This window comes from Leptinotarsa decemlineata, unplaced genomic scaffold (genome assembly GCF_025532065.1).
Source record: "Leptinotarsa decemlineata unplaced genomic scaffold, Ldec_3_MD MMD2_tig00004307_RagTag_RagTag, whole genome shotgun sequence".
Taxonomy (NCBI): Eukaryota; Metazoa; Arthropoda; class Insecta; order Coleoptera; family Chrysomelidae; genus Leptinotarsa; species Leptinotarsa decemlineata.
The window spans coordinates 6,814,945-6,842,003 of NW_027412606.1; the positions used below are offsets into that span (position 1 = coordinate 6,814,945).

At 35.1% G+C, this 27,059-nt stretch overlaps 1 protein-coding gene across 1 annotated transcript in view; it reads right to left on the reverse strand.

Annotated features, from left to right (window-relative positions):
* Window positions 1-1,830: 1,830 nt before the first annotated feature.
* The window catches only part of LOC111511812 (phospholipid-transporting ATPase ABCA3), an 83,838-nt gene continuing 58,609 nt past the window's right edge, over window positions 1,831-27,059 (reverse strand). The window contains exons 15-22 of the mRNA XM_074178879.1: window positions 23,963-24,300; window positions 19,374-19,887; window positions 14,407-14,532; window positions 14,059-14,313; window positions 10,652-11,082; window positions 6,977-7,283; window positions 5,294-5,742; window positions 1,831-2,204 (exon numbers count right to left, since the gene is read on the reverse strand). Coding sequence (XP_074034980.1) covers window positions 2,163-2,204; window positions 5,294-5,742; window positions 6,977-7,283; window positions 10,652-11,082; window positions 14,059-14,313; window positions 14,407-14,532; window positions 19,374-19,887; window positions 23,963-24,300 — 2,462 coding nt within the window. The 3' untranslated portion in view covers window positions 1,831-2,162. The remainder of the gene's footprint in view (window positions 2,205-5,293; window positions 5,743-6,976; window positions 7,284-10,651; window positions 11,083-14,058; window positions 14,314-14,406; window positions 14,533-19,373; window positions 19,888-23,962; window positions 24,301-27,059) is intronic.

Below are 27,059 nucleotides of genomic sequence, written 5' to 3' on the forward strand. Positions count from 1 at the left end.
AGATGGGACAATTCATCCTTGGAAACTTAATTGAATGCTTACGCTCAAACCATTCTGAAATTTCAATAAAACATATAGTATATTATTGAAGATAACGAAGTTTGAATCCACTTCCTTCAAAATCAAAAATTCTCAGTACTTCAAACAAACTGTTTAAGTATAAAGTTGTTTCAAAAGTTTTGTCCGTTTTAATGTCATGTGTTTTTGTAGCTCCATATCTCAGTGAATATTCATTCCACTGTATCATGGAATATACTGATTGGTATAGAATTTTGTAGTCTATACATTGATGCTGTTAATTTTTCTCCCAATTTTGATTTTTTGCCTCTTTTCATCTCGATACTATATGATATTGTTGAGCGATTTTCGACCAATTTTTCTCTACGGATTCAAATTGAACCAAAGCACAGCCGAAACTAACCGAAAAATTAAACAGGAATTTAGCAATCATAGTGGTAATGAACGCACTAGTCAAATTTGTTTTGCGAATTTTCGGTTCGAAGATTTTAGCCTTGAAGATGAGCCTCGAGGTGGTCGACCTACAGTAATTTAGGACGAGGATTTGAGAACACTGGTATAGACAGACCCATCACAAACAGTGCCTAGGATAGCGTAAGAACTGGGTCAGCCCCCACTTCAACCTTTTCAAATAAAAAAAAAACTGTAAATATTCAAGAATTTTGAGTTCAATCTGGAAATTTCGACTTCAAACCCGAAATTAAGACTTTCATCTCAAAATTTCGACTTGAATCTCGACTTTGAAGTCAAAATTTCGACTTCAAGCTCAAAATTTAGAGATTGCGAGAAATTAGGTATACAATCAAAGGATGAAAGCGCAGAAGGGCCATATATTTTTTATTTGTTTCTTGCATCTCAAACTCGAAATTTTCAGATTAAAGTCGAAATTTCGAGTTTTCAAGACGTGATTTCCAAAAAACAAATGATTAAATATATGACACTTCTGCGCTTCCGAAAAAATACCCCATTTTATACTTTGAGCATATGCCAAATAGCTCCAAAAGATTTTTTTCTGTAGGATAAATAGAGAACTTGAACTTTCTTTGCTGAAATATTATCCATGAAAGAAGCCTTAAAAATTTTGTGGCATGTTCTTTGATTTTTTTTCAAGTTCTGAGGAGCCCAAAACCTTTGGTGTTGGGAAAAAACTCTAGTAATATTTAAGTTCTTATTGTTTACTTTACATTCTGTATTATTTAATCACTTATTTTCAGGACTGATTTAGTAATATTGAATCAGTATGACAACATAATAATCATAATTACGTTTTTTTTCCATCTTCTCATTCCAGTGGTGAGTAAATCTATTTTGTAATATCATGAGGTCCTTACTGGGTACGGTGAAAGAGTACACATACAAATTCAACTCCACAATAGATACCTTATCATAGTTTATCGTCTGATGAACAAATAATGAATTTAAACTTTGGTAAACCTTGGGATCCACCTTCATAAATATATAAAATTACTGTGAATATGATTCCTTACCATACAATACAATATGGTAAAGAAAAAATTGCGTAGTAATTGGCAATGAACATTACATGATACTTCAATTTCGAAAGATCAACAATCACAACTGAAATAATCTGAACATCGCTTATACCAATACAAAAAAATCTTATCTTACATGCAATTCATCATATCATATCATTCCACAGTTGAAACAAACAAATACTTCACTTGTACAATAATATTCAGCAAATTATTGTATTTTCAAAATAGCAAAAAAGTTATGTCATGTCATAATTTGAAATGTTTTTGATTTTCTAAAGTTTAATGTCTAAAAGTTGTATGTAACAAAAACCTCTGATAACGGTGGACAAAAAATATATTTTTGAGAAAAACGTATGACAGTTCATAAACAGCAATGTATTCCACATCGCAGATTTTTCAAATATATTTGCGATAAATGATTTATTTGTATGTAAAGTCTGAAAAGTGAGTTGTTCTAAGTAACTGGTACTGTAAATGTAACTGCATCAAAAGTCTTGGTTAATAAATTGACATTCGGTTTATCAACTTTCGAATTTCACCGATTGTTTTGTATGATTCAAGGACGAATGATCAAAATTCAACTTTGTAGGCACATCCTGAGGGCTAAAGCAATCTTCCTTAGTGAGGTAATACTCGTATGGCAGAACTTCAAGACGTTTCTTTCTGATTCCTTGTAAACGTCAGAAATACCTGTAAACAATAAATATTCAGTTAACTCTTACTGGCTTCAGAATTATCATGAAATTTGAACCCAAGTGGAACCCAAATTTTTTTCTCACTCTAATTATATGATTGCGGTATCATTCCATTTTTGTCTATACAAAAATCATATTTAATCTAGAAAATAAAAAATAAAATCATCTTTTTTCACAAAAAGTGGAGGTTTATTATTTGGACCACCGTTGCAGCTTTTAAAAAAAGGCAATATAATAATAAAATGATACTTTTAATTAGAAAGTAAAGTGGAATATAGGAAAGATGAACTAATGTGAGTGATAAGTTTGGAAACAGGTTTTTTCCTTCCTAAAAAAAAGAGGAACGCCGCATGTGGAGCACTTCCAATCGGTACGCACGGGGTGTGCTTTTGTGCTACATACAGCACACCTACTCCTTGAAGTACGTTCGGGCTGATGCATCGATGATGTCTACCGAATCTCTTTCGGAACATAAGGTTTCGATTTTTTTATCTCCAATTGAGGTACATTTGAGCTTGCTCTTCTAGAAGAAGACTTGACCCTGTTTGAGGATGCTAACGGTGAAGCCGTAAGTCCACCTATAATTGCTCTTCTAAATGCTTTCGAACTTGTTTTGGGTAAGTTTATTAGCTTGTAGAGATAATAAGAATTCACAACACAAGCATCGAGAATGTATTTAACCACAGCTTGTGGGCACCATTACTACATTTCCGCTTCTCTCCCTACGATCTACTTCAGTGATGCTTTCTGGTTTGTGGTAGTTAGAAAGAAGATGAACAGGTCCCTTATCCTTCTATTTCATGGCAAGCAGTCCTTTGTCACTGGTGTACCAGTCAAATTTACCTCGGTTCAGTTGCTTATCTGTTTTGAAGATAGGCATGTGACGGCGTGAGATGTTCACAGTTCCAACAGTATATATCCCTCTTTCTTTCAAATATTCCATGAGTTCAACACTATTGAAAAAGTTGTCGAAAAACAATAGGTGATTCTTTCCCGAAAAGCCCTCTGTCAGTTTCTTGACCACTCTGAACCCCAAACATTTTTCCACATCCCCTGTGGAGGATTTTTCGATATAGATATCAAATTTCAAGCAATACCCTAATTTATCACAGAGCAACCATACTTTGCACTCTCTCTTGATGGGTTTTTTGGGCATGTACTGCTTCATCGTACTCCTATCCTTGAATTCAATCATAGATTCATCTAGGGCTAATTATTTACTGGGCAGCAGACACTCTTCCAATTTTTGTGTGGGGTGATCCAACATTGGGCGTACTTTATAAAGTTTATCATACAATGGTGAATCACGTGAAGGAATTATAGAATTATCGTTCATATTTAGATGTGACAAGAGCCAACTGAATTTTTCCAAGGTCATAATTGAACTTATGTAAGTATCATGAAGTTCTGGAGCACTTGCCCAATAGTCCTTAGACATTGCTCGGCAGGAGCCAAGAGCTTTCAATGCCGCTTGACTGTCCGAGAATATTTTTACTGACTGTACGACTGTATGAGTTTGGAGTCTTCCATTCTCTCCGCACACAATTCAATACCGTAAATTTCCGTTTGAAATACAGTCGCATAGATTACTAGGCAGGTTGATATCTCGGTCCTGGGTCTGCGACTGAAAACACCTGCACCAGAACCTAAAGGTGTCTTTGATCCATATGTGAACCGACAACTATCTGCTCTTGATATTTCCTTCTTCCGTAGGATCCAGTCCTCTCTATTCGGGAACAGTACTTTATAAGGCAGTTCGTAGTTGACAGTTGGAGGCTATTTACAGAATGCTGTGACTTCCAGTGTCAACCAACAATCTGTTGCACTCTGCATTGAATTGATTTGTGCAATTGGCAATGTGCACAAGTCTATATGCAATCCATCTAGCCTCTCTCTCCAGAAAAATGTGGAAAAGAGGTAGATCTGGAAGGATCTCAATGACCGCTGACGGTGTGGTATTGATGCCACCACTGATGGCCAAACAAACCCGCCTGTGTAAGCCAGAGAGCTTCACCTGAGCCATTTTCTGTAAAGCCTTCGGCCACCAGACAATTGCTCCAAGCGATCATTTGTCTGAAAATCATCTCATATATCCAATGGATTTGTTTGGGATCTTAACCCCAAGTTTTACCAGAAATACTTCCACATGTCCATAGGGACAGTCTGGCTTTGTGTAAAACTTTTTCCAAGTGAGCGTTCCAGGTGAGTTTTTTTATCAAGGACAATGTCAAGATATTTCACCTCCGTTCCAAATGAAATGACCTCACCATTGAGGAAGAGTAGCGTTAAATGGTCCAATTTTCTCCTCCTGGTGAAGGGTAATATCACAGTTTCGCTGGGGTTGACAGACATCTGCTCCCTCAGGCAGCTATTGTGAGTCATAGGACTTCAATCGATGTTGAACACAATTTTGAATAAGTTTCGAATTACTTTTTAGTTTTTACTTTCTGTTGCTATTACACTTTTCAGACAGTGTGATTGTCTTACTTGCTATCACACAGTGACTGTGTTAGGAAATTATTCAATCCTGACAATCTTAATCAGGATAATGAGATAAACTTATGAAATTATTGTATTTTCAGCGATTCCTAATAAGTGTACAAAGTTTAAAATAAATATGTCTGATTAAAATGAGTCTAAATCGAGTTCCAAAGAAGTCGGTTACAAGCAAATAAACATACAAGTGAAACTTGTTAAAAATACTTCATCATTCAATCTTGCATTTTTATAATTCATCGTAATGTGCATCTCATCTATGAATTTGCCTAAATGAGAAGTATATTGAACGTGAATTGAAATTCTTGAATTAGACTACCATAGAGAATGATGATACTGAACGTTTCATAATACCGCTGTAATGAGGATTGACGACGAATGAACAGTTATTATTGGGATTCGTAGGATATCGGGGTTGATTATTTTGTGAAGTCACAGAGACAAGAATGTAATAATAAAAGGTATCGGGCGGAACGTGTATCATTTTTCCTTATTGCTAACAAGTAGTACAATAGTAAATAATATTCAATTTGAATTTGAATGTTTTTATCAGTGCAATTGAACTTTAACTATTACCAACATACTCACTTGTTCAAGACTACTCTGTCCCAAGGAATAATCCTCGATATTGAGATCACTTCGTTTAGCTTTTTCAAGGACACCAAACATTTTCGACAAAGGAATCGACTTATCAGTAATGTAGTACGTTACCAGCTCTTGATGTTTCTCTCTCATTTGAGCTTTTGGGAAGTGTTCTTCTATGAACTTTTCGATAGGTTCTGCTACGGAACGTTGGGAACCGGAAAAGTCTGATAGTTTTCTCAACTTGATTGTCAAAGTATAACCTTCTGCGAATTTGTTCTTCAGATGTTGGGTAGACCCCAAACATCGAAAATTTCCATTAACCATGATGGCAAGTCGTGTGCAAAGAGCTTCACATTCTTCCATACTATGTGACGTAAGGACTATGCATTTGCCGTTGTCCCGAATTTTACAGAGTGCATTCCAGAAATAACGTTTAGCAGCTGGATCCATTCCTATGAAAAATAGTTAAGCACTAACATTTTGAGAGACATAACTTGTGAGGATATAATGACATATAGTCGGCTATTCAAAGAATGAGATGGATTTCGCGGGTCAAGGTGTTGAAAACATCATCCTAGCAGCTCTTGATGAACTCCGCAGTTTTCTACTTGAATCCACTTGATCGAGCCGATGTCTTCAATGTTGTATAAAAACACCTCATGATCAACTCATTCTTGTAGAGTCACATGAATAAACTGATTTCTGCGGTTTTGATGTGGACCTTCTGCTGAACAGGTTCCAAACTCGGTAAAAGAGTTGTGGTCACCTCTTTCAGTATCGAAAAACAAATCAAGTTCATCGGCCACTCGAGTCTCGAAGAGTAATGCTCCAATTCTTGGTCTGCCATGAGTACGGTACATGTGGATAAAGATCACAGAACTTTCATGACTTTACAGGCTTTGTCCTGTACGATTCTGTTATGTAGGTACTCCAAACTCGAAAGTACTCATTGTTTGGGTTTTTGCATCGACATGATATGAATTCTCACTAGTCAATGTCACTAGTCCAAAGTAGTTAGAGTAAGATCGGATCGATGAGCATATCGATAACAGCAACTTCCATTTCCTCGACAGTTGTGATGACCAGACCTGTCGGAGTTTGTGCTGATACTTGTGAAGAGAATTCTTCACTGAGTTACCTTTTGCGAGTGGCGTTGTCCATAAGTATACGTCTGTCTGGCATACCGATGGTGCAGGATACTTCTATCTACTAGCTGTTCATCATCTTCTTCTAAGATATACCATTGAACATTTGTATTTTTTAATTCCATACCGATTCATACGTGTACTCTTTCCGCCACTCTTAAGGGCTGATGCAAGTCCTATTCTCCGTAGGCATGAAGTTTAAAGTCATCTATATAAAACCAATGAGTGACCTGATGAGTAGCCTGATGGGGTTTCATGGATTCACCCTGGAGTTTCCTGAAGTAACCCGCTTTTGTCGAGTCTAGCTCAACCAGTTTTTATGATGAAGCAACTCCGCCAGAGGACTATCAGTTGTTCAAGACATCTCTCACACTTTTGTTGGGTACCATGAATGCAAGATGTGAGCTCATGCGTGTTAATGATAATAATTCTTGTGAGTTGTAAGAGTATATTTATTGGACTCTTAATAAAATAACCGGAATCGGTGTTCTTTCAGATCGTACTAACTAACTGAATACTACAGTATTAGCAATAAACTTACCTGTAGTTGGCTCATCAAGATATAACACTGGAGGATCTCCTATTAATGAAATTGCTGTGCTCACTTTTCTCTTATTTCCACCGCTCAATTCTTTTGCCTTCTTATTCAGATGTCTCTGAAAGTCAAATTCCTGAGCCAGAAACCGTGGTAAATTATAGACATTTTCCAGTCTAATCCCTCTCAATAAGGAAAACATTACGATTGTCTCGTGTACCGTCATGTCATCTAGGAGAGCATCAAATTGCGGACAATAACCGATACATTTTTGAGCTTCCGCCAGTTGGTTTTTTATACTCTTTCCGGTAACCTAGAAACAATAACCAGTTTTTTCGCAATTTGTTTTTAATTTTTTTTTAAGACAACATTGACGAACACTCTACATTTAAAGTGTCCAAAACCTGAAACATTCAAGCTACAGAGTATGCAAATACGCAAGAGGTTTTCTTGAATAGGTATTTATTGTGAATATATAAAAAAATCCATATAGTGATAGCACCATATATTACACTAAAATTTTTGGAAACTACCGGTACAAAAAAAGATATACTAGTATTAAAAGATTAGTGACGATATCAAAAACCGGGAATTTTCCTATCGAAATACTAAGAGTGGTAGTAGTAACAGTAGCACTATCTATAATAATAATTACAAGCATTATATTGTGTGTTGCATTGATCAACAACTTCAGACAGAGTGCTTTGTCGAAGACCCGATCTTTGAAAGCTCACTCCCATTTTCGTCTCCTTTGATATTTTTACCGCAAAATCTGCAAACAAAACCAACACATTCGAAAAACTGCTATGACACTATCATCTCTGGTAATGAAAGTTCACATTACTTCGTCAATTTTTGGGTACTAAAGTACATTTTGGATTTGAAGAATCATAAGTGTTTTAAAATAGACAGATGTCGATCAATAAGAATAAACAGTACGACGAAAATGTGTTTTTCACTATCTCATCCAGGAAACGAAATTTTATAGACGATTTTCATTCATACGTAAAAATCGATATTCATTAGGAGTTTTTCCTAACCAGATCCTTTACTCGGGTCATTATTACATATTCAAAATATTTTCCAAAAATAACCAGGTATCAATAGCTACAACTGGAATTTTTGACAACGGTTACCTGATGAAATATTTATTGTTGGTTACCCTTGAAACAAGACGGCTGTGTCAATTGTCAAGTGTATTATTGAGAAGTCAACAGTTGAATTATTTTCGAAGTGAAAACTAAAAATCATACATTTTCCAATAAAATAACGCTTCCAAAATAAAAATTATGAAATTATGAAACAACAACCAAAATCAATTGGCGCTTAGCGGCGACTTCATTGATTCCAGTGGCGCATTTGCTTTTTCAGCTGCAGAAAAACCCGGAAAAACCTGCAGCAACACATAATCTGAAGATCTTGATGTGCCAATGTCCTCTCCCTCATAAAACAAAATTTAGGGTGTCTCCAGAGGCTCCAATGAATTCAATATATCGCCAGAACACTTAGTGACACGACTATCGTCAAACTTAAACCAGTCCGTTTCAACTTTGACCAAGGCGTAATAATGACCAGATTCAACGCCAGAACCACAGTGAACAATGACTGCATGAAGATTATAATAGTGTGATGCTAGATTGAAGTGTTCATCTATTTGGTATGAGTTTGGTGCTTCAGTCAGAAGTTGAGTCATTTTTGAAGATCATCAGTGTTATCATTAGATTGTCTGGTGCCTCAGCTATACTTCTTTTCTCACAACAGTCAGTTAGTTTGGCGCATGTTTGGCAATACAGTCGATCATCACCTGTTAAAAGTTCCATTTTCAGATGATTTAACAATAAGCTTTGTTTAGACTGGTTATTAGTCATATTAGGAAACGCTTGTTGAAGTTCCACAAAATCACATACGTTTTCGCTACCTCTTGAACATTTACTGCAAAATAAACAAGTGAGGATTTTTCTAGCAAAAGATCTTTTAACACGACGAGACGAGATAGACTGTACGGAATCATTAAATCCAGAGCGGTCAGGATTATTTATTCTGCTATTGTTTGGCTCACGAAGAGTATTCAACAAGGATCCCAAGAATTCGGAATAATCCTCTTGTTGTCCTAACGAGTATCTGGTATGCTTCAAAGACTCGAGGAAATCGGTTGTAGGGAAAGATGATACATTCCTACGAAACTGTAGCTGCATGAACAGGTGTTTGAATTTGGGTGAATAAGTAGGAAACATTCTCGTTCATCATTAAAACCTCGTTCTTGAGATTTTCAGTCACTTGTAAAATTGAAGTTGGCTGCTTTTTCTCAAGATTTCATTTATACTCCCACATAGTTGTATTTTTATTATATAGATCCAATATTCTGAATGAAATTGTGTTTTTGTAGTGACTGACAACTGCTCAAGTTATAGTTTTTTACTTGACAATCAGCTGACTTTTTATCAAAACTCAGCACACAAATAAATTTTCTTCCTCAACAACAATTCCTCACTCCGGTATTTTGAAGGACCTGAGTCATTTTTTGAGTTGAGTTCAGTTTTGTGCTACAATCTGTTGAAATTTGCTTTTCCATTAACCAGCTGCCGACTCCTCTCAAAACTCGAAACTTCTGCGAGCTAACGGACTAACAATACCTTTCAATGTGTGATTACTAGCACGGGTTGGGCGATAGCAAGTGGAAATCGATCGTCCTCGCCGCTTGAACCACCGGTTCACACAGCGGCCGATTGAGTGATTGAGTCAACCTACGTCAGTCAGTCATTACCCGAAGACGATTGTAGATACTAACAATCGAAACGTCGTGAACTAACGTGACTTGGAATCTCTCCACTTTTTATTTTTGTTTTCCTTTTTCATGTCTTTATTTTCATCAATTCAATTGTTCTATTTTTACTTGTATTTTATTTCGCTATTATTTTATTTCATGTTTATTTTGCTTAATATAATTGTTATTTTCAGCTATTCATTTTTAATTATTCTTTTTTAGTTGTTTCAGGGATTTCAAATCTTTTTATATAGTAGACAATGGAAGTCCGAACTAGTGAAATTCAACCTACGTCAACACGCCAACACAATGGCTTTCTCAAGCGTATGATAACGCCTGATCACAGTTTTGTTCTTCATGGATAGATGAGCAAGTTGATGCAAGTAGTTCCTAGTTCATCATTATGAGTATATATTCAAATGGAAGGAAAAAGGTGCCTGGTTCTATTGGACTACGATTTATGATACTACAGCTGAAGAGGATGAGTAAGTTCTATTTGGTAAAAAGAAACAGGTCGTCTCTCTATTGTAATAGTTCAAAAGTTTACTAAAAATAAAATGTATTTTTTTTTCAGAAAATGTGAATGATTGAATGTGAAAATCATATGATTTTCGCATCTAGGTATGTGAAATATGTCAAGTTTTATTACTTTTCAATTACAACACTATTTGGTTCAGACTGTTTTGTGTCTTCCTCAAAATAACATAAATTCGACCGAGTTATGTACTTCTTAACAATCACCCATCTAAACTACCAATTGTCACTTTCACAACAACGTAATCGTCAGTTAGTATTTTGACTTTCGGTTCACCAGTTTTCAAGAAACTTTGTTCTCATATCTAACCTTTTTCAGTATTTGGTGATTTTAGAATCACATTTTCGCTTACTTTTGAAACATATATTCAGTAACTACTTACCCAACCATCACCGTAGGAGATTTTTACATCCCCAGTCATCATTTTGAATGTTGAAGTTTTACCAGCTCCGTTTACTCCGAGAAGTCCAAAACATTCATACTTTTTCACTCCTAGGCATAATCCATTCACTGCCAGGGATTTTTTATAAAATTTGGTTAGATCTCTAACAGCTAGTTGGTAGGTTGAACGTATATCCATTTCAGTGGCATTAGAAATCCTTTCTTTTTCATCAATGACGTCAGAATCCTCTTCCATGATTTTAACCGGCTGATGAATAGAGACATATTTTTCGAAATAGGAAGTGAGTCGAGAAAATACTCCATACTCAATGGAGAAAAGTATAATATACGAAGAAAATCCTGTGAAACATGAGAAAAACAAGTTTTTTCCTATCCCTGGAGAGTCCCATTGAAAATGTGAAATATTCAGGTCTGAAAAAGTTGTTATTTTGAATATAAGTTGAAAAAGAAAGAGTATAATGAAAGGTAAGAAGTAGTTTTGATAATGATCTGTATTATTTTCGATAAATTATATGTTTATGTTATGTTTAGAATATTTCTTTTGGCTACCAACCACGCGGTTCGACGGCATTGAATATTTTTGTTCGCAAGTAGTTGAAGAGAAGTTCCAAGTCTGGTTGAGGTACGTTGACGACACCTCCATAATGATAATAATAATGATCATTCAGGGATAACACGAGTAAATTCAACTACTCAATGATGACGTGAGTAGATTCAGCTCATTCGTGACATGAAGTTGTAATTGTGGACTTCAAAGGCTCTAATAGGAAATCTGTTGGTGGAAATGATGATAAATTCTCACTAAACTGCAGCTACATGAACAGGTGTTTGAGTATGGTGAATAAGTAGGAACTCGTGTGAGTGACATCTGTTTTAATTCCATGGTGAATGTTTGAAGTATAAACTGAATAGGAAAAAAAGTATTTGTATAATTCAATATTCATATAAAAGTAGTTGTTTCGTCAGTATACCGATTTGAGAAATTTCGGTCACATTGTCCGGAGTGAAATACTGTTTAGGTGGGATACAATTACCGACAGTGATTGTTAGGATATACAGTATACAAAGTATGGAATAAATTCGATAGTTCCAAAAACAAAGGTCGTTTTACCAAAACCTGAAACACCTTTCTCTATTTTTCAATATTCTACATTTTACAACAAAATTTCATTATACAGGGTAATCCATTTTAATGTCATGACGTCATCGGTAATTTTTTTAAATGCAACACCCTGTATTTGGTGTAAGTTTTAGATAATCCGTAACGAGCTGATTCCGAAAAGGTATGATACTTGGGGTCTAACGGACAGAATTTGAAAGATGTGCGCTTATAAAATAAATTTTATTGAAATCTAATAGATAAAAGTAGAAATTAATTGATTATTTTATATTGTTTTCTAATGATGAATTTAACTATAGGAAAGTAATCCAGTAATGAATACATGACTTTATTTTAAATGTTCGAACTGTAGTCCTTGCTGTAGTTGACAGTAACCGTGCTAACAAGTATTTCTTACCAATTTCAAAAAACTAGGCGGCTAGTTTTTTTTGTTATTGTGAAATGTCATTATTTCGATTGACGTTCAGTAACTGTTGAATAGGACAGTAGTTATTGTATTAATTCGTGAATTTTCTTTAGTATTGCTTCGGATTAATTTGAAGTAGTAATGAATTTAAGTATAAAGCAAAGAATTGAAATACTTATGATGATTAACTATGAAGACAGATCGCGAACTCAGATGGAAGTGTGTAAGTTATTTAATGAAAAGTATCCAGAAAGACGCATAACTAAGAAAGATTGAAAAGAAATTTCGAGAAACTGATACAATTGAAAATGCACGCAAATCAGGTCGTCCTTCTGTAATTGATGATACAAAACTAGATGTTCTACTTGCTTTTGAAGAAGATGTGCACACTTCTGTTCGTAAGGTTAGTCGTGATTTCGATGTCAGGAAAACAACTGTACACAAAGTATTAAAATTGGAAAAATGGCATCCTTTTAAAATCGAACTTCTACAGGAATTAAACGAGGATGATCCAAATAGAAGAATAGAATTTTGTGAAGCCATGATGGATAACTGTCACCAAGACCGTTTCTTCGTAAAAAATATAATATTTTCTGATGAAGCCACTTTTACATTGAATGGTGGGGTCAACCGTCAGAATTGTAGGTACTGAGCCACTGGATGCGTGAGCATCATACACAATACCCGCAAAAGGTTGGCATTGTAAGAAACAGGATCATCGGACCCTACTTTTTCGACGGTACTTTACTTCAGACGGGCCAACATACCTTCAGTTTTTTGAGGGGATATTTTGTACCTACTTCAATTAATTTATTCCCCAGTAGAATTAATCCTGGAAGTTTTGATGAAAGTTTATGGTTTCAACAGGATGGTGCGCCTCCACATTATGATGCAGATGTTCGAAGGTATCTGGACCAAATGTTTACGAACCGATGGATTGGTAGACGTGGACCTATTGAATAGCCAGCGAGGTCGCCAAACTTGAATCCGTTGGATTACTTTATGTGGGGCCATCTGAAGAATGTTGTTTATGAAGCGAAACCAGCAAATATTCAAGAATTAAAAGAGATAATTCGAACAAAAATAAACAATATTTCTCAAGAAACCATAAACAAGGTTCAACAACAATTTATTCAACGTTTAGGTTACTGTCAAATGCAGCAAGGACTACATTTCGAACATTTATAATGAAGTCATTTATTTATTACTGTATTACTTTCCCATTGATAAATTATTCATTAGAAAAAAAATATAAAATAATAAATTAATTTCTACTTTTATTAGATATCAATGAAATTTATTTTCTGAGCGCGCATCTTTCAAATTCTGTCCGTTAGACCCCAAGTATACCTTTTCGGAATCAGCTGGTTACGGATTATCTAAAACTGACACCAAATACAGGGTGTTGCACTTAAAAAAATTACCGATGACGTAATCACATTAATATTGATCACCCTGTTCAATAAAATTCGGTTGTAAAATGTAGAATATTGAAATTAAAAATCGAAGTGTTTCAGGTTTTTGTAAAACGACCTTTGGTTTTGGAAATATCGAATTTTTTTCATACTTTGCGAACACACTGTATAACGGTGTACATTGTTAGTTATTTCACTTTATTTTATTTGTTTGAAAATGTCCTTGCAGGACAAAATTGTAGTAACGTCAGTTACAAATACAAATTTCGATTTTTCATTCTTTGGTCATCAGATCACCGTAGGCACCGTTTTTCAAATATTCCATTAACTATCTAGTGTTTGATAGACATTGGGTTGCATTGTTCATGAAACACGTAATTATTATTAGAAATTTTATCAGGACCATGATACGGCTGATCTTGAAAATAAAGATATAATTTTCCCACCTGTGCATACATCCGTGATTTCCTTTGAACCTATTATATCGAAGCACTCGCCTTCCGAAATATGCATGAGTGCACAGCTCTCAAATAAACGCTTGCAAACCTCATTGAATGAATATACTTTGAAACTCTCACTGAAGGCGGTAGCTAGACAATAATGGGGAGTCACTAGCAGTATCCAATGTAGCCATTCTGCGATATTTTTGAATTTCAAACCAGAAGTTGAGAATATTTGAACCATTATAAATAGTACGTTGCCTGAAAGAAACGAAAGGTATTGAAAGGTTGACTATTTTTGGGTAAAATGAATAGTGAGTGTTCTCAATCGATTCATAATATAACTTTGCTTACCTGTAAAAATCCCAAATAAAACAAGTTTACTATATCCACTTGAAGGTTCTTTGAATAAGTAGCTGGCAATATATATCATGGGTAAAAATGACCATGCAAAGCTTAGTAGTATAATTAGCATCCGACCTGAAAAAAAATGTTTAATTTCACCAGAAAACTAAAATTTAGGTCACAATGACCAATATTGAATTCAAACAATATATGAAATATAAAATATCAATTTGTAATTAATTATTCGTGACTGAATTTTCAGCATCTTCTATAATCACAAATTATATACAGGGTGACCAATTTCATCATTTTCGAAAAACAAAATTGTTCAAATTGGTGTAAATATTTCGTTTTGCTCTTATTAAGATGCAGAAAGCAACAAAGCACCAATTTTTTCGAAGTTTCAAGTTGAATACTTTTGTTTTAGGAAAAACCCTGTCTATAAAATTTTTTCTGACATATCTATAATAAGTATAATATATAATTAAGTCAGTATTCAAGAAAATGGTCTAAGCTTTTTAATAGGTTTTCAAAAACGTCACATATTTTCCTTACATTTCTCCATTAAGATTTATTCTTATTCAGATTGCGGGTAGTAAATATATTCAAATATATCAGTGAAAATAGTTTTTGATCGTTTTTCAACTGCTTGAATAGTCATCAACATACTCCAGTTTCAACTTAGCGTTGTGGTGGTATTATTCAATACTAATTGGGTATGAACATGAAGTCCTATTAAATGTCCTCTCAGATTTCGTAAGACATTTTTCATTAAGGTTTTCATTGAAGGTAATCTGGGAATTGCAATTGTTGAACTGAGGCCATACTTTGAGAATCACAGTTGAAAAAATTAGATAAAATCTACTGATTTTCATGGAGGGATTTTTTATTTCATAACTCAATTGAATTGAATTATCTTCTACACGTATAGTCAGTGGGCATACTTGAAGACTGGCTATAAATCAAATCATCTAAAAGAACAATTCGTTCAGGCCAGTTTCAACACCCTACACAGTAGGTTAATGGACTGACACCTATCAGAAAACAACTACTCCCCTGGCTAATACCACGAAGGGCGTTGGATTATATCCGACAGGTGTCAGTGCAGGATTCTTCACTGAAGTTATTCCTGCATATGCTGTTGGCGATACAACTGCCGCAATAGATTTTCAATTATCGGAACACACTTGCAGACCGGTTTCGGGCTGTTTGACCACTCGTCAGTGCAAGGTAGTGTATATCATCAACATAAAGTCGATGATTTCCGATAATTGAAAATCGAATTCCGTCAGAGTATCATTCCTCGAACTAAGCTGAAGACTACAACAAACAACAGGTTTGTCGTCGCTCCATCTGCCTGTGAACGAGGTAACCAACTGCATATCCAAATTTGCCCAATTCCTCGTAAAAGGAAAGAAATCTTTCACGTATAGTCAGTGGGCATACTTGAAGACTGGCTATAAATCAAATCATCTAAAAGAACAATTCGTTCAGGCCAGTTGTTCTTTTAGATGATTTGATTTATAGCCAGTCTTCAAGTATGCCCACTGACTATACGTGAAAGATTTCTTTCCTTTTACGAGGAATTGGGCAAATTTGGATATGCAGTTGGTTACCTCGTTCACAGGCAGATGGAGCGACGACAAACCTGTTGTTTGTTGTAGTCTTCAGCTTAGTTCGAGGAATGATACTCTGACGGAATTCGATTTTCAATTATCGGAAATCATCGACTTTATGTTGATGATATACACTACCTTGCACTGACGAGTGGCCAAACAGCCCGAAACCGGTCTGCAAGTGTGTTCCGATAATTGAAAATCTATTGCGGCAGTTGTATCGCCAACAGCATATGCAGGAATAACTTCAGTGAAGAATCCTGCACTGACACCTGTCGGATATAATCCAACGCCCTTCGTGGTATTAGCCAGGGGAGTAGTTGTTTTCTGATAGGTGTCAGTCCATTAACCTACTGTGTAGGGTGTTGAGACTGGCCTGAACGAATTGTTCTTTTAGATGATTTGATTTTATCTTCTACAGTTTTCTTTTCAGAATTCGTAATCGCATTTCCAAAATTCTTCGGAAGATATCGAAGACCGAAGATATAAAATAATAAATCTCCTTGTTATGCTGCTATTTATGAAACCATACGAGGTCTATTGTCTATTTTGTTCCCACATATACAGAGTGTTTCAAATTCGATTCTCACCATTGGGATCTCTGAGAGATAAGAAGATGGTTAAATCGGGACAAAGTTGCGCATTTATCTGCCAACAATATGCCGTTGAGAAAGTTCAGAAATTCCAAGTACATCCGGAAATATTCGGAAAAAACAGAAAGTTCGGAAAATGGTTTTTATTTTTTTCTGGTTTTATTTTTCGAAGGATTCGAAAATAAATTGCACTTCCACATTGCCACCACCATCAACTTTATTTCATCTTATGTGAGCTATATTGGATTCTTTCTGTTTTGAATAGAACCAGATTTTACTTTTTCAATTATGTATCATAAGTTATCATTCTTTTTCGAAAAATTGGAGATATTGAAAAAAAATAATTCTTATCATAATAGGCTTTGACTTTGATGTTTCTAAAGTTGACTCTCAATTTGTTACACTGAATCACATTTTCATTGAATTTTTGGCGAGAAATGGCTTTCACGAATGGATAAAAAAGAGATATGATACAAATTTGTTACAAATACGACATCGGAAATGTATTTAAACTTGAGTATTATAAATACATTCTTATGGGGTACACGGAAAAATAGAGTTTAAGGTCAGAAGGAATATCAAAATATTGAAAACCTTCAACACAGCATTGTTAGAGAGTTCGGTAGATTGAGGAAGAGAGGAAATTAATCGTACAGTGAATAATATTCGGAGAAGGGTACAGTTATTAACATGAACAAGGCCAGCATTTTGAGCATTTGCTGTGATATACTTTTGCCTTTACATTTTAGTTAACTATTGTTATTTGTTCAAAGTTTTATTTTCATTGAAAAGGACCCAATGTCTAATTCGCCTCACACACACCTCATTTATCAAATTTTGATTGTTGATTTTGTCTCTATATTTTTTATTGGCTTTTCCAAACGAACCAAACTTCGTGAGATTTTGATCCAATAACTTGAACATAGTTCGATGTAGTTGTCGTCTTTTGGGATACAAGTTTAAATACATTTCCGATGTCATAACACTGTTTCTATAGTATTTCTATCATATCTTTTTTTTTTCATTCGTGAAAGCCTTTTTTCACCAAAAATTCAATGACTTGTACAATAACAAAATGTCATTGAGTGTAACAAATTGAAGGTCAAGTTTATAAACATGAAAGTCAAAACCTATTACGATAAGAATTGATTTTTTTCAATATCTCCAAATTTTCGAAAAAAAAATGATTACTTATGATAAATCATCGAAAAGGTGATATCTGGTTTTATTAAAAACAGAAAGAATCCAATGTAGCGCCAACAAAAAAAAAATGAGTTGATGTTGGTGGCCGGAAGACGAAACGTCGGATAGCAAATCTGAAAACACCATTATCTAGCAGCGAAAAAGTGGTAATGTGAAAGTGCAATTTATTTTCGATGCCAGAAAAAAATAAAAACCATTTTCCGAAATTTCCGTTTTTTTTCGGATATCTCCGGATATACTCGGAATTTCAGAAATTTCTCAACGGCACATTTTCAGTCAGATAAATGCCCAACTTTGCCCCAATTCAACTATCTTCGTATCTCTCGTAGTTTCCAAGATCTTAATGGTGAGGATCGAATTTGAAACACCCTGTATAAAACACTTGTATCAGCGTTTTTTCCAATCCTCGACGTAGTTCTGATATGCACTTTTGGTATGTCCTTGAACTCTCTCAGCGAACCGGTTTTCATTTCATCAATCATCGTCTTTTTATGGGCCTCTTCAATCTTAGGAATAGGAAAAAGTCACAGAGGGGCAAATCTGGTAAATACGGTGGCCGAGAAATGATTACAGTGTGTTCTCTCCCGAAAAAATCACTAACAGCCATGATGAGTGACAAGTTAATCGAAAAAAAAGTGAGCAAAACCTTGACATTCGATCGAAATGGATGTGTTTTTTTGTCTTGGCTCTCCTGGGCTCCTCCATTGGGACGATTGGACTTTGGTTTCGATTTCGTAACCGTATATCCATGATTCGTCACCAATTTTGACTATTTCAAACAATTCGTGAGTAGTGCTTAGGCGAAAGGTTTTTTTTGCTGAAAATTCAGCAATTTTGGAATGAACCACACAACCACATGCTTCATGCTCAAAATTTTCGAAATAATCGCATGTCATGAGCCAACCGATGGTCCAATATTTTCAGGAACTTGTCTGATAGTGATTTGACGATTTTCCATAATAGTTTTCTTCACCTTTTCAACATTCGCATCGGTTATTTATGTGCTGGAGCGTTCAGGAAAAGCGCGTCTATCACACCTTCTCTACCTTCTGTGAAAAGCATGTACCGCTTGTAAACCTTTTTTTGACTCAGAATACAATCACTGTATACCACTATCAACATTCCGAATGCTTTTGAGCACTGAATTCCATTTTTCACACAAAATTTAATGCAAATTCTTTGATCCATTGTTTTCGATAACAGAAAATCGCGAAACACGCAAAACACTTCGCGAAATTCAAACCTCCATCTAATTTCTTTAACAGACCTCATACACCTGCAGACAGACCTCATACACCTGCAGACAGCAGTTATATAGTAAGCTCAGGTGTCTCACGGTATCCTCCCCATATTGCATCAGTGATCTTTTTTCCTTTCATGCTACTAAGAGAAACCAGGATACTCAAATATTGAAGAATACTTTCTACATTGGCTTTTTCTTTGTGTAATGAAAACAGTAAAAATTTTTTTGAACGGGTACTCGGGGAAAGATTTCGACTCATATTCGATCCCCCAATGCCACTTATTGATACGTCAAATATCTTGTAAAATGTATACTACTTACCGAAGTCAACAGAACTGCTGTAACCTCCTTCCTGGAAGAATGTCATCGTGATAAGAAACAATGAAATTGTCAACGCGTACGTCAACGAATCGCACAAAATATTCGTCATCCAAAATACGAGGACTTTAACTCCTGAGATAAACTGTAAGTGTTTAGAGCCACATTTGATCTCTTTGACGATGAAAATGACGTAGAACGCGGAGACAAAGGTCATACTGAAGACAACATTTATTGCCAGTTGATACCCTACAGACTGGCCAAAAAAAAGTTCAATTATTTCGGTTTTAACCATATAAGGCAATGGGTGATTCGTGAATTCAATGCTGCTTCCATTACATAGCTTTCGATAAACACTGTCTAATACAAGTCCTAAAGATATACCAGGACTATGAAATGGATCATTATTGAACCATGCCGTGATGTTTCCTGTTGTTCCTACGAAAGGTATGTCGATGAATTCGAAAGATGCACCAACGATGTAACTCCTTCGTACCAGATTGGGATTCGTTCTTGTCTGAAATTCAAAATAATGTTTTGATTGTGATGGCAACTTCTGAAGTTGTATACATTTTGGTCAATATTTCAATAGGTTATAGGTATGTGTTGTGTTTCTTAATGCAGTCTTCAATATCATTGCTCATTGCAGGAGGTTTCTTTTATCATGTGGTAACATAACTATATTCTAAACCGTAACAGATAGATACGAAGACGATTAATAGGAATGAAGGTAACTGTCATCGAAAACAATACAATGGTCGAAGAAAATTCACGGGGACTGTGGCTTTTCTCGAATTATACGGGGAAAACCAAAAATGCTGGTTTTTGTTTTTTTCGAATGGAACTGTGAGAATATTAAAAAATGGAAAAAAAAATTTGAAGTGTAGTATGACAATGTAATAATAAATATTCGACAAAACGTTCGTGTCAACATGGCCACTATCAACTTTTTTTTTAAATTCTGACCTGTCTTTTTTTACTACAGATATTGATAAAGCAATAAATTTACAATCCAAGGGTATATCACATTTGATATTTTTATAGCGTTTCATTATAACCACCATCATCATTAACAACAATCAACAATAATGAACAACAATCATGAAATTTTGGGAAAAATGAAACCTATACGGAAAATCAAAGCTACATGGCAATCCACATTAAATATTTGAATTGACGACCTTGTGTGACTTGTGTGAAGTGCACACAAGTTGTCAGTCCAAATAATTTCTGTGGTAATTTTCTAGCATAGTAGGTGTAATACTAATACATGCATCTCTTATTTTTTGTTTGAGATGGTCTATATCTGTACTTGGTTTTGAAAAAATGTTATCCTTTATGTATCCCCAGACAAAAAAATCTAAAGGAGTAAGATCTGGGGATCGAGCTGGCCAGTTAATTGATCCATTGTTTCCAATTCATTTTCTTGGGAATATTGCATCTAAATGTTCCTTCACTATTTCTTTCTGTCAAATGCACCATAGTCCCTCAAATTTCTTTCTAATCGTCCAAACATTTGAATGTTCGGGTATAGCTGAACATACATATTCCTTGCCAAAAGAGGATTTCAATTTGATTTTGCATAACTAAATAACATATCATTCCTTTCATCATTTGAATGCATCTTTGATATGTTCATAAACGTCTGACAGTTCTCAACATATATCAACAACGCTATAGAAACCAAGCAAAGCCTACGCGTTTAAGATGGTAACAGAAGTGAAATGCTATATCATACCAAATTATACAACAATAGAATTTTGACCAAAAACTGATCTTTTCGTTACTTTCAATATTTAGAATTATAATTCCACAACGAAAAAGTACGAATTGTCGTGTTTATTGGATTGTCTGAATTATGTTTTGAAGAAATCGAAACAATTTACAAAAGAAGTAACGGCAGGACCGTAATTGAAAATTGTTGTCACTGATAATGTTATTTCAAATGAAACGCAACAAAAATAACAAATATGACATACCATTGGATTGTGAATTTATTGCTTTATCAATATCTGTAATAAAAAATACAGGTCCTTATTAAAAAAAACAGTTAATGGTGGCCATATAGATAAGAAACGTTTCGTCGAATATTTATTATTACATCGTTACAGTACAGTTCGAATACAATAACATTTTTTTTCCATTTTTTGATATTCTTCGAAATAACAATTCCATTCGAGAAAAACGAAACACAGCATTTTTGGTTTTCCAGTATAACTCGTAAATTTGTTTGGACCATTGTATCGTTTCCAATGACAGTTACCTTTTTTCCCATTTAATCGTCCTCGTATCTGTTACGATTTAGAATATAGCAAGAAACGGCCTGTATGTGGCTTAAAGCCTGCAATCCTGAACAAAAGAGAAACTTGGCAGATGACACTTCCTGGAACTCTAAGATAGATTTCAGACCAGATGAGATAAGAGAAAGCTAGAAGAGAGACCAAATTCTGAAGTTGGCCCGGAGCTGGTTCAACAAAGAAACAGTTACCAAGGTCCAACAGTATTTCCTAATTTCACGTGAAGGCCTGTTGCATCTCAATTTAAAGAGACCAGGCAGCGACTGTGCACCTGCTGGTCGTACGTACCAAAAGTGCACACCAGAATGCTGGACTAACTTCATCCCATCTTATAATGAGCTGAGCTCTTCATGTTAGGGTATATGAAAATGCCTTAACTCTATAAAACCCACCTTGTACGAGGTTGGTCTGAAATGTTTTCGACCCCAACATGAAGATAGCAGCACTTGTGTAATTGAAAGCTAATGAATTCCGATGTTCATCTGTTGACAGTTAATCACCAAAGTTTCAGCCACTTTGGAAGCGCAGTTGTTATGTTACAGCCGTTTAAGTGATTTGATGTGAGTGTTTTCATGGAAATGGATAAAATCGAGTTTCGAGCTGTCATTGAATATACGTTTTTGAAAAGCAATATACCTACGAAAATCGAAGATGAGTTGAATTGGGTGTATGGGAACACCATCATTTACCACAGTGAAATTTTGGGCGGCTGAACTTAAACGTGGCCGTAAAGTTTAGGAGACGATGAACCTTCAAGACGTCCAAGAACAGCAACTACCGATGAGAACATCGCCAAAATTCACCAAATGGTGGTAGACGACCGTCGAATTGAAGTGAGAGAGATAGCAGAGGTTATGAACATGTCAAAAGAACGTGTTTGACACATATCAAATCAACATTTAGGCATGAGGAAGCTGGCGCCGATTACTTACTCTAGATCAAACTAGGAGACACCATTAAACGCTCGATACAAAAATACAGTCCAAGCAGTGGACTGCAAAGGGGGAACCGGCTTCAAAAAAACAAAAACTGGATTCATTTCAATCAACTGTCTTCAGAAAGGAGAAACCATTACAGGAGCATACTACGCATCATTACTTGACAAGCTGAAGGCAGAACTTCCATTTTTTTTAATATAGATATACTGCTTCATGATAAAGAACATTCTGATGTCACAAACTGGAATTATATCAATATTTAAAAAAAAAAGTTGAATGATTCGAAACTCGATATATAATTCGTATTTCAATAAACTAAGTTGATCAAATACTGTAAACTTTCACGAACGAATGTAATTTTGTCAAAGCTATATTGTCAAAGGTATGTTGACCGTGATCATAAGGTTTTCATGACTGCAGATCATGACCGTTGAACTCGGAAAATAGCTGTGACCCAAATTCCATGAACTATTCTAATCTGTATTGAGAAATATGATATTGAGTGTGGCTCAGATAGTGCGAAACTTCATTGAACTTTTTAACAATTGCGATTGCGATATTCAAGAAACTTTTCACTTTTCAACTCATAATCACGTCTGGGTGAATTATAAGAACTATATGTATATTTACAAATGAATATTTCTCCATTTTCATGAAATCCCAAACATTTTTTCTGGAAAACTTTCTGGAAAATTCATCTCTAGCGATGAGGCTCATTTCTGAATGAATGGGTACGTGAACAAACAAAATTGTCCAATTTGGGACGATACCAATTCACATGTGATTAAAGAGCGTCCAACGCATCCCGAAAAAATTACTGTTTGGTGTGGATTTTGGGGTGGCGACGTCATCGGTCAATATTTTTTTGAGAAAGGCGTCGGCCAGGCCATTACTGTCAACGTTGAGCACTATAGGTCAATTATTACCAACTTCTTCTGGCCTAAATTGGATGATATGGGCACCAACAACATGTGGTGTATCGCTAGGAAAGCACTACGTGCCACACAGCTCATACCACATTGGATGTTATGCATGAGCGATTTGAGGGCATTATCTCACGTGAAGGTAATGTGAACTGGCCACAGAGATCATGCGATTTGACACCGTTAGACTTTTTCTTGTAGGGTTTCCTTGAGTCGCAGGTGTATGCGGTCCTCAAAACCAACATAACAAACACATTTCACACCTAATAGCATCAGTAGGTCTTTCGAACTAATAAAAATTCCATACACATTTTGTTTTATTCAAATATAAAGATAGGCAGCGCCTGATAAAAGACCCTTTGTAAAGAAATAATTTTCTGGTAAGAATAAGCCAATGAAATAGCAATAATTGTAGAGAAATCAAATCAACTCACCAATTCCAGCGTATTTTCTGTCAGATTATTCACTTCACTGAACAAATATCCATAGCTTTCTAAGACATCTGTGTAACCGTACCCATTGTTCTCAACTTGCGTTACAGAATTTTCAAATTTGTTCAAATTTAAAGTCATTGGTGGAAGATTTCCTGTTCTTCTGTTATATCGTGCCACACCAAATGTAATTATCAGTGATATGGACGGCAAGATCATATGAATGCAACTTAAAATCCAAGATCGAATTATTGAAATATATTTTTTCATAAACATCGCTCGAAATTGATTCACCAATAAGGATGACCCACCAGTGTGAACTGGCAAGATGGAAACGTTGTCTGAAATAAAATGAAGATAAGAAATAGAAAACTGATTCGACAAAAATGTTTTTTGAACAATTTTGTGAACTTCCATATGAAATCTTGTGAAAGTCCATTTGAAACTCAATATTTCACACGAAAAAAGTTGTTGGCGTTGACTTCATCCGTCGTTTTTTATTACCATATCGAGTTTTCTATATTCATTCAGAACCGTAAATTTTATTTCATTCGAACATAGTCCCAATATGTCAACTCTCAAATCCAGTCACAATCAGGAAATGAGTGAGGAAATGAAAGGAAGCGATGCCAAAAATGAAAAGAGAGGATGGTGAATTTTTTCCAGATATCTTTTAATTATTATTTGTTGAGACAGCTGGATTGCTCGTGGATTATTCTGACGAGCAGAGTTGTTGCGGCGGCAATTATTGGTTTGGTGTTTTCAAAGTCAGTTATACGACCTGATTATTCAATGGTGTTCGAAAAGAATTGAAATTGGATCTGATTCGAAAGAGCTAACTTATCTTCATACGGCAATTCCGTTTTCTGCTTCGATAAGTTTGTTGAAGGTTAAAATGGACACCAATATATCTTGGCACACTCGTGTCGCTGGAATTGCAAAGGCTCATTTGTTAATCACCTACTGCTCATCTTCCTAGTTTGTTGGAGTTTGTTATACTATTATGGTTCAAATTGTCCATTATTCCTTACCTATTGCGATCCAATACATTACATGACGATGACGAGCTGTTTCTGTACCTTTATTGAATTATACGGAGGTAAATTTTCCACTTCAACCCAATTCCAATTCTGTGCTCAAACGTGTGTTATCAGGTGAATTTGTGGTGTATTCTTTCAATATTTTATTAACATATTTTCTGATATAGTTCCCCAAAAATTGATTTTGGTATCCTAGTGAAATAGTTCACATGAGTTCTCTTTATTCTTCATTCCATCGTCATTTTTTTCTTATATTTTTGTGTTTTATTTTCACTCATTATATGTGATGACCTTGGCAGATACTTAATGAGAATCCATAAGATTTTCAAATAACAATTTATTGTGAGATTTTCATCAAACAGTTAACAGAATCCCAACAACAGCTTTCTCTATTGAAAACACAAAACGACATGAAACAAACGTTTCATGTCGTTTTGTGTTGGTGTGGTTTCAGATATTTCGTTGTTGCAATGTTTATTTTCTTTTCAATATGTATCTAATATATCTCATAGTTTTTAAAATAGTAATATTATTAACACGAAAAAACTACTTTTCGAGCCTTGAGGAAGAATTTAATTGAATTCGAAACGTTGGCAAAAAACAATTGTTTTTTTGAGAAAAAATTGATCCTGTTACCCCACTAACCTTTCTTCATTGCCTTGAATTATGATTTGGTTATCCTTGCTCTCTCGGCCCTCACTGAAGCGTTAACACCAATCAAAAACACACGCACGAGATAGAAAATTGTCCCCATAAACCTCTTGCAACAATTTATAGCACTCAGTCGGAGTTTTTTTTTCAATTTAGTGAAGAATTTGAGACTGGTACGCGAATAGACTTCCCCCTCAAAAGCAAAATTGACCTGTCCGAGCATTTTTGCGTTAATTTACAAAACAAAACGGAAGAAGCAAGGTGCATACTTTTCGTTGGACCACTCTATATGGGACTACTACAAAAAAGATGTGTTCTAAATTTTCTGGTATGGAGAGAACGAAATATTTTATTCATTCACTAGAGTTTCACGTAACAATATTTCCATCAAAAAATTCTGTGCCATATAATGTGTAACAATGGCACGTAAGCAAAATATAGCTCCTTCCCCATTTTAGAGAGAAAGAAAATATGTCTAGCAAATGAAAGTTGTAGAGAGCAAAATGAGTTATGTGGCATGAAACAGCAAACGTCTCAAAAACACTCATTTTTCATAGAACAATAATTGTTCTACCGGAAAATGAAAATTTTTATTCTATATCCATAATTTTGCGCATGACTCATTTTTCATGAAGAGACATTCACAATCAGAACTATTTTTCTTCAGTTACATCCAATGAACAAGCTTCGAATAATTCCTTACCAATATATACCTATATGAGCTTGCAGAAAGTGTTATATTTGGAAATATATGAAAAATGCATAAAAGAAAAACGTTTTTTCATTCCTTTACTGGACAGATCGGGTAACGAAACGAACTCAATTCGAAAAATCTGTATTTCACAGCAGAAGTTCAAACAATTTTTCATTTGGAGTTATGTATGAATCAAACACGATTTTGCAGATGTATCAATTGCAATTTTCCTTGTACTTACGTGAAGATCATCAACAATTCATGATATGATCGCTAATTTTTTTCTCTTCCTTCCATATTTTGTTGACTCATTTTCTTCACATTTCCAGTTTTCTCAAACCTCTCCTTGAAAAATCTTTGGGTAGTACTTTTCTTGAATGCATGTTCTAACATAAGAAACTGCCAAATTTCCACTGGCTGAAAGTAGTTTCACTAACATCTACCTGGAATTTTGGTACATTGAGCTAAAGTAGAAGAATTTATGTTCTACTTATAGTCTACTTTTACTTAAAGATCAAATTTCAGTTTGATATCCTGATTCAAGGTTCACACAGCTAGAGAGACACAGAGAAAAAAAGGCAAGTGATGTTTGAAATTGCAATACTTGGGAAAAATTAATTTACAGTGATTTTTCCAGCAGTTCAGGAGAATTGCAAGATAGTTGTATATAAGTCAGACACCCATAATCAGAATGACGACAGAAAACAAATGATGG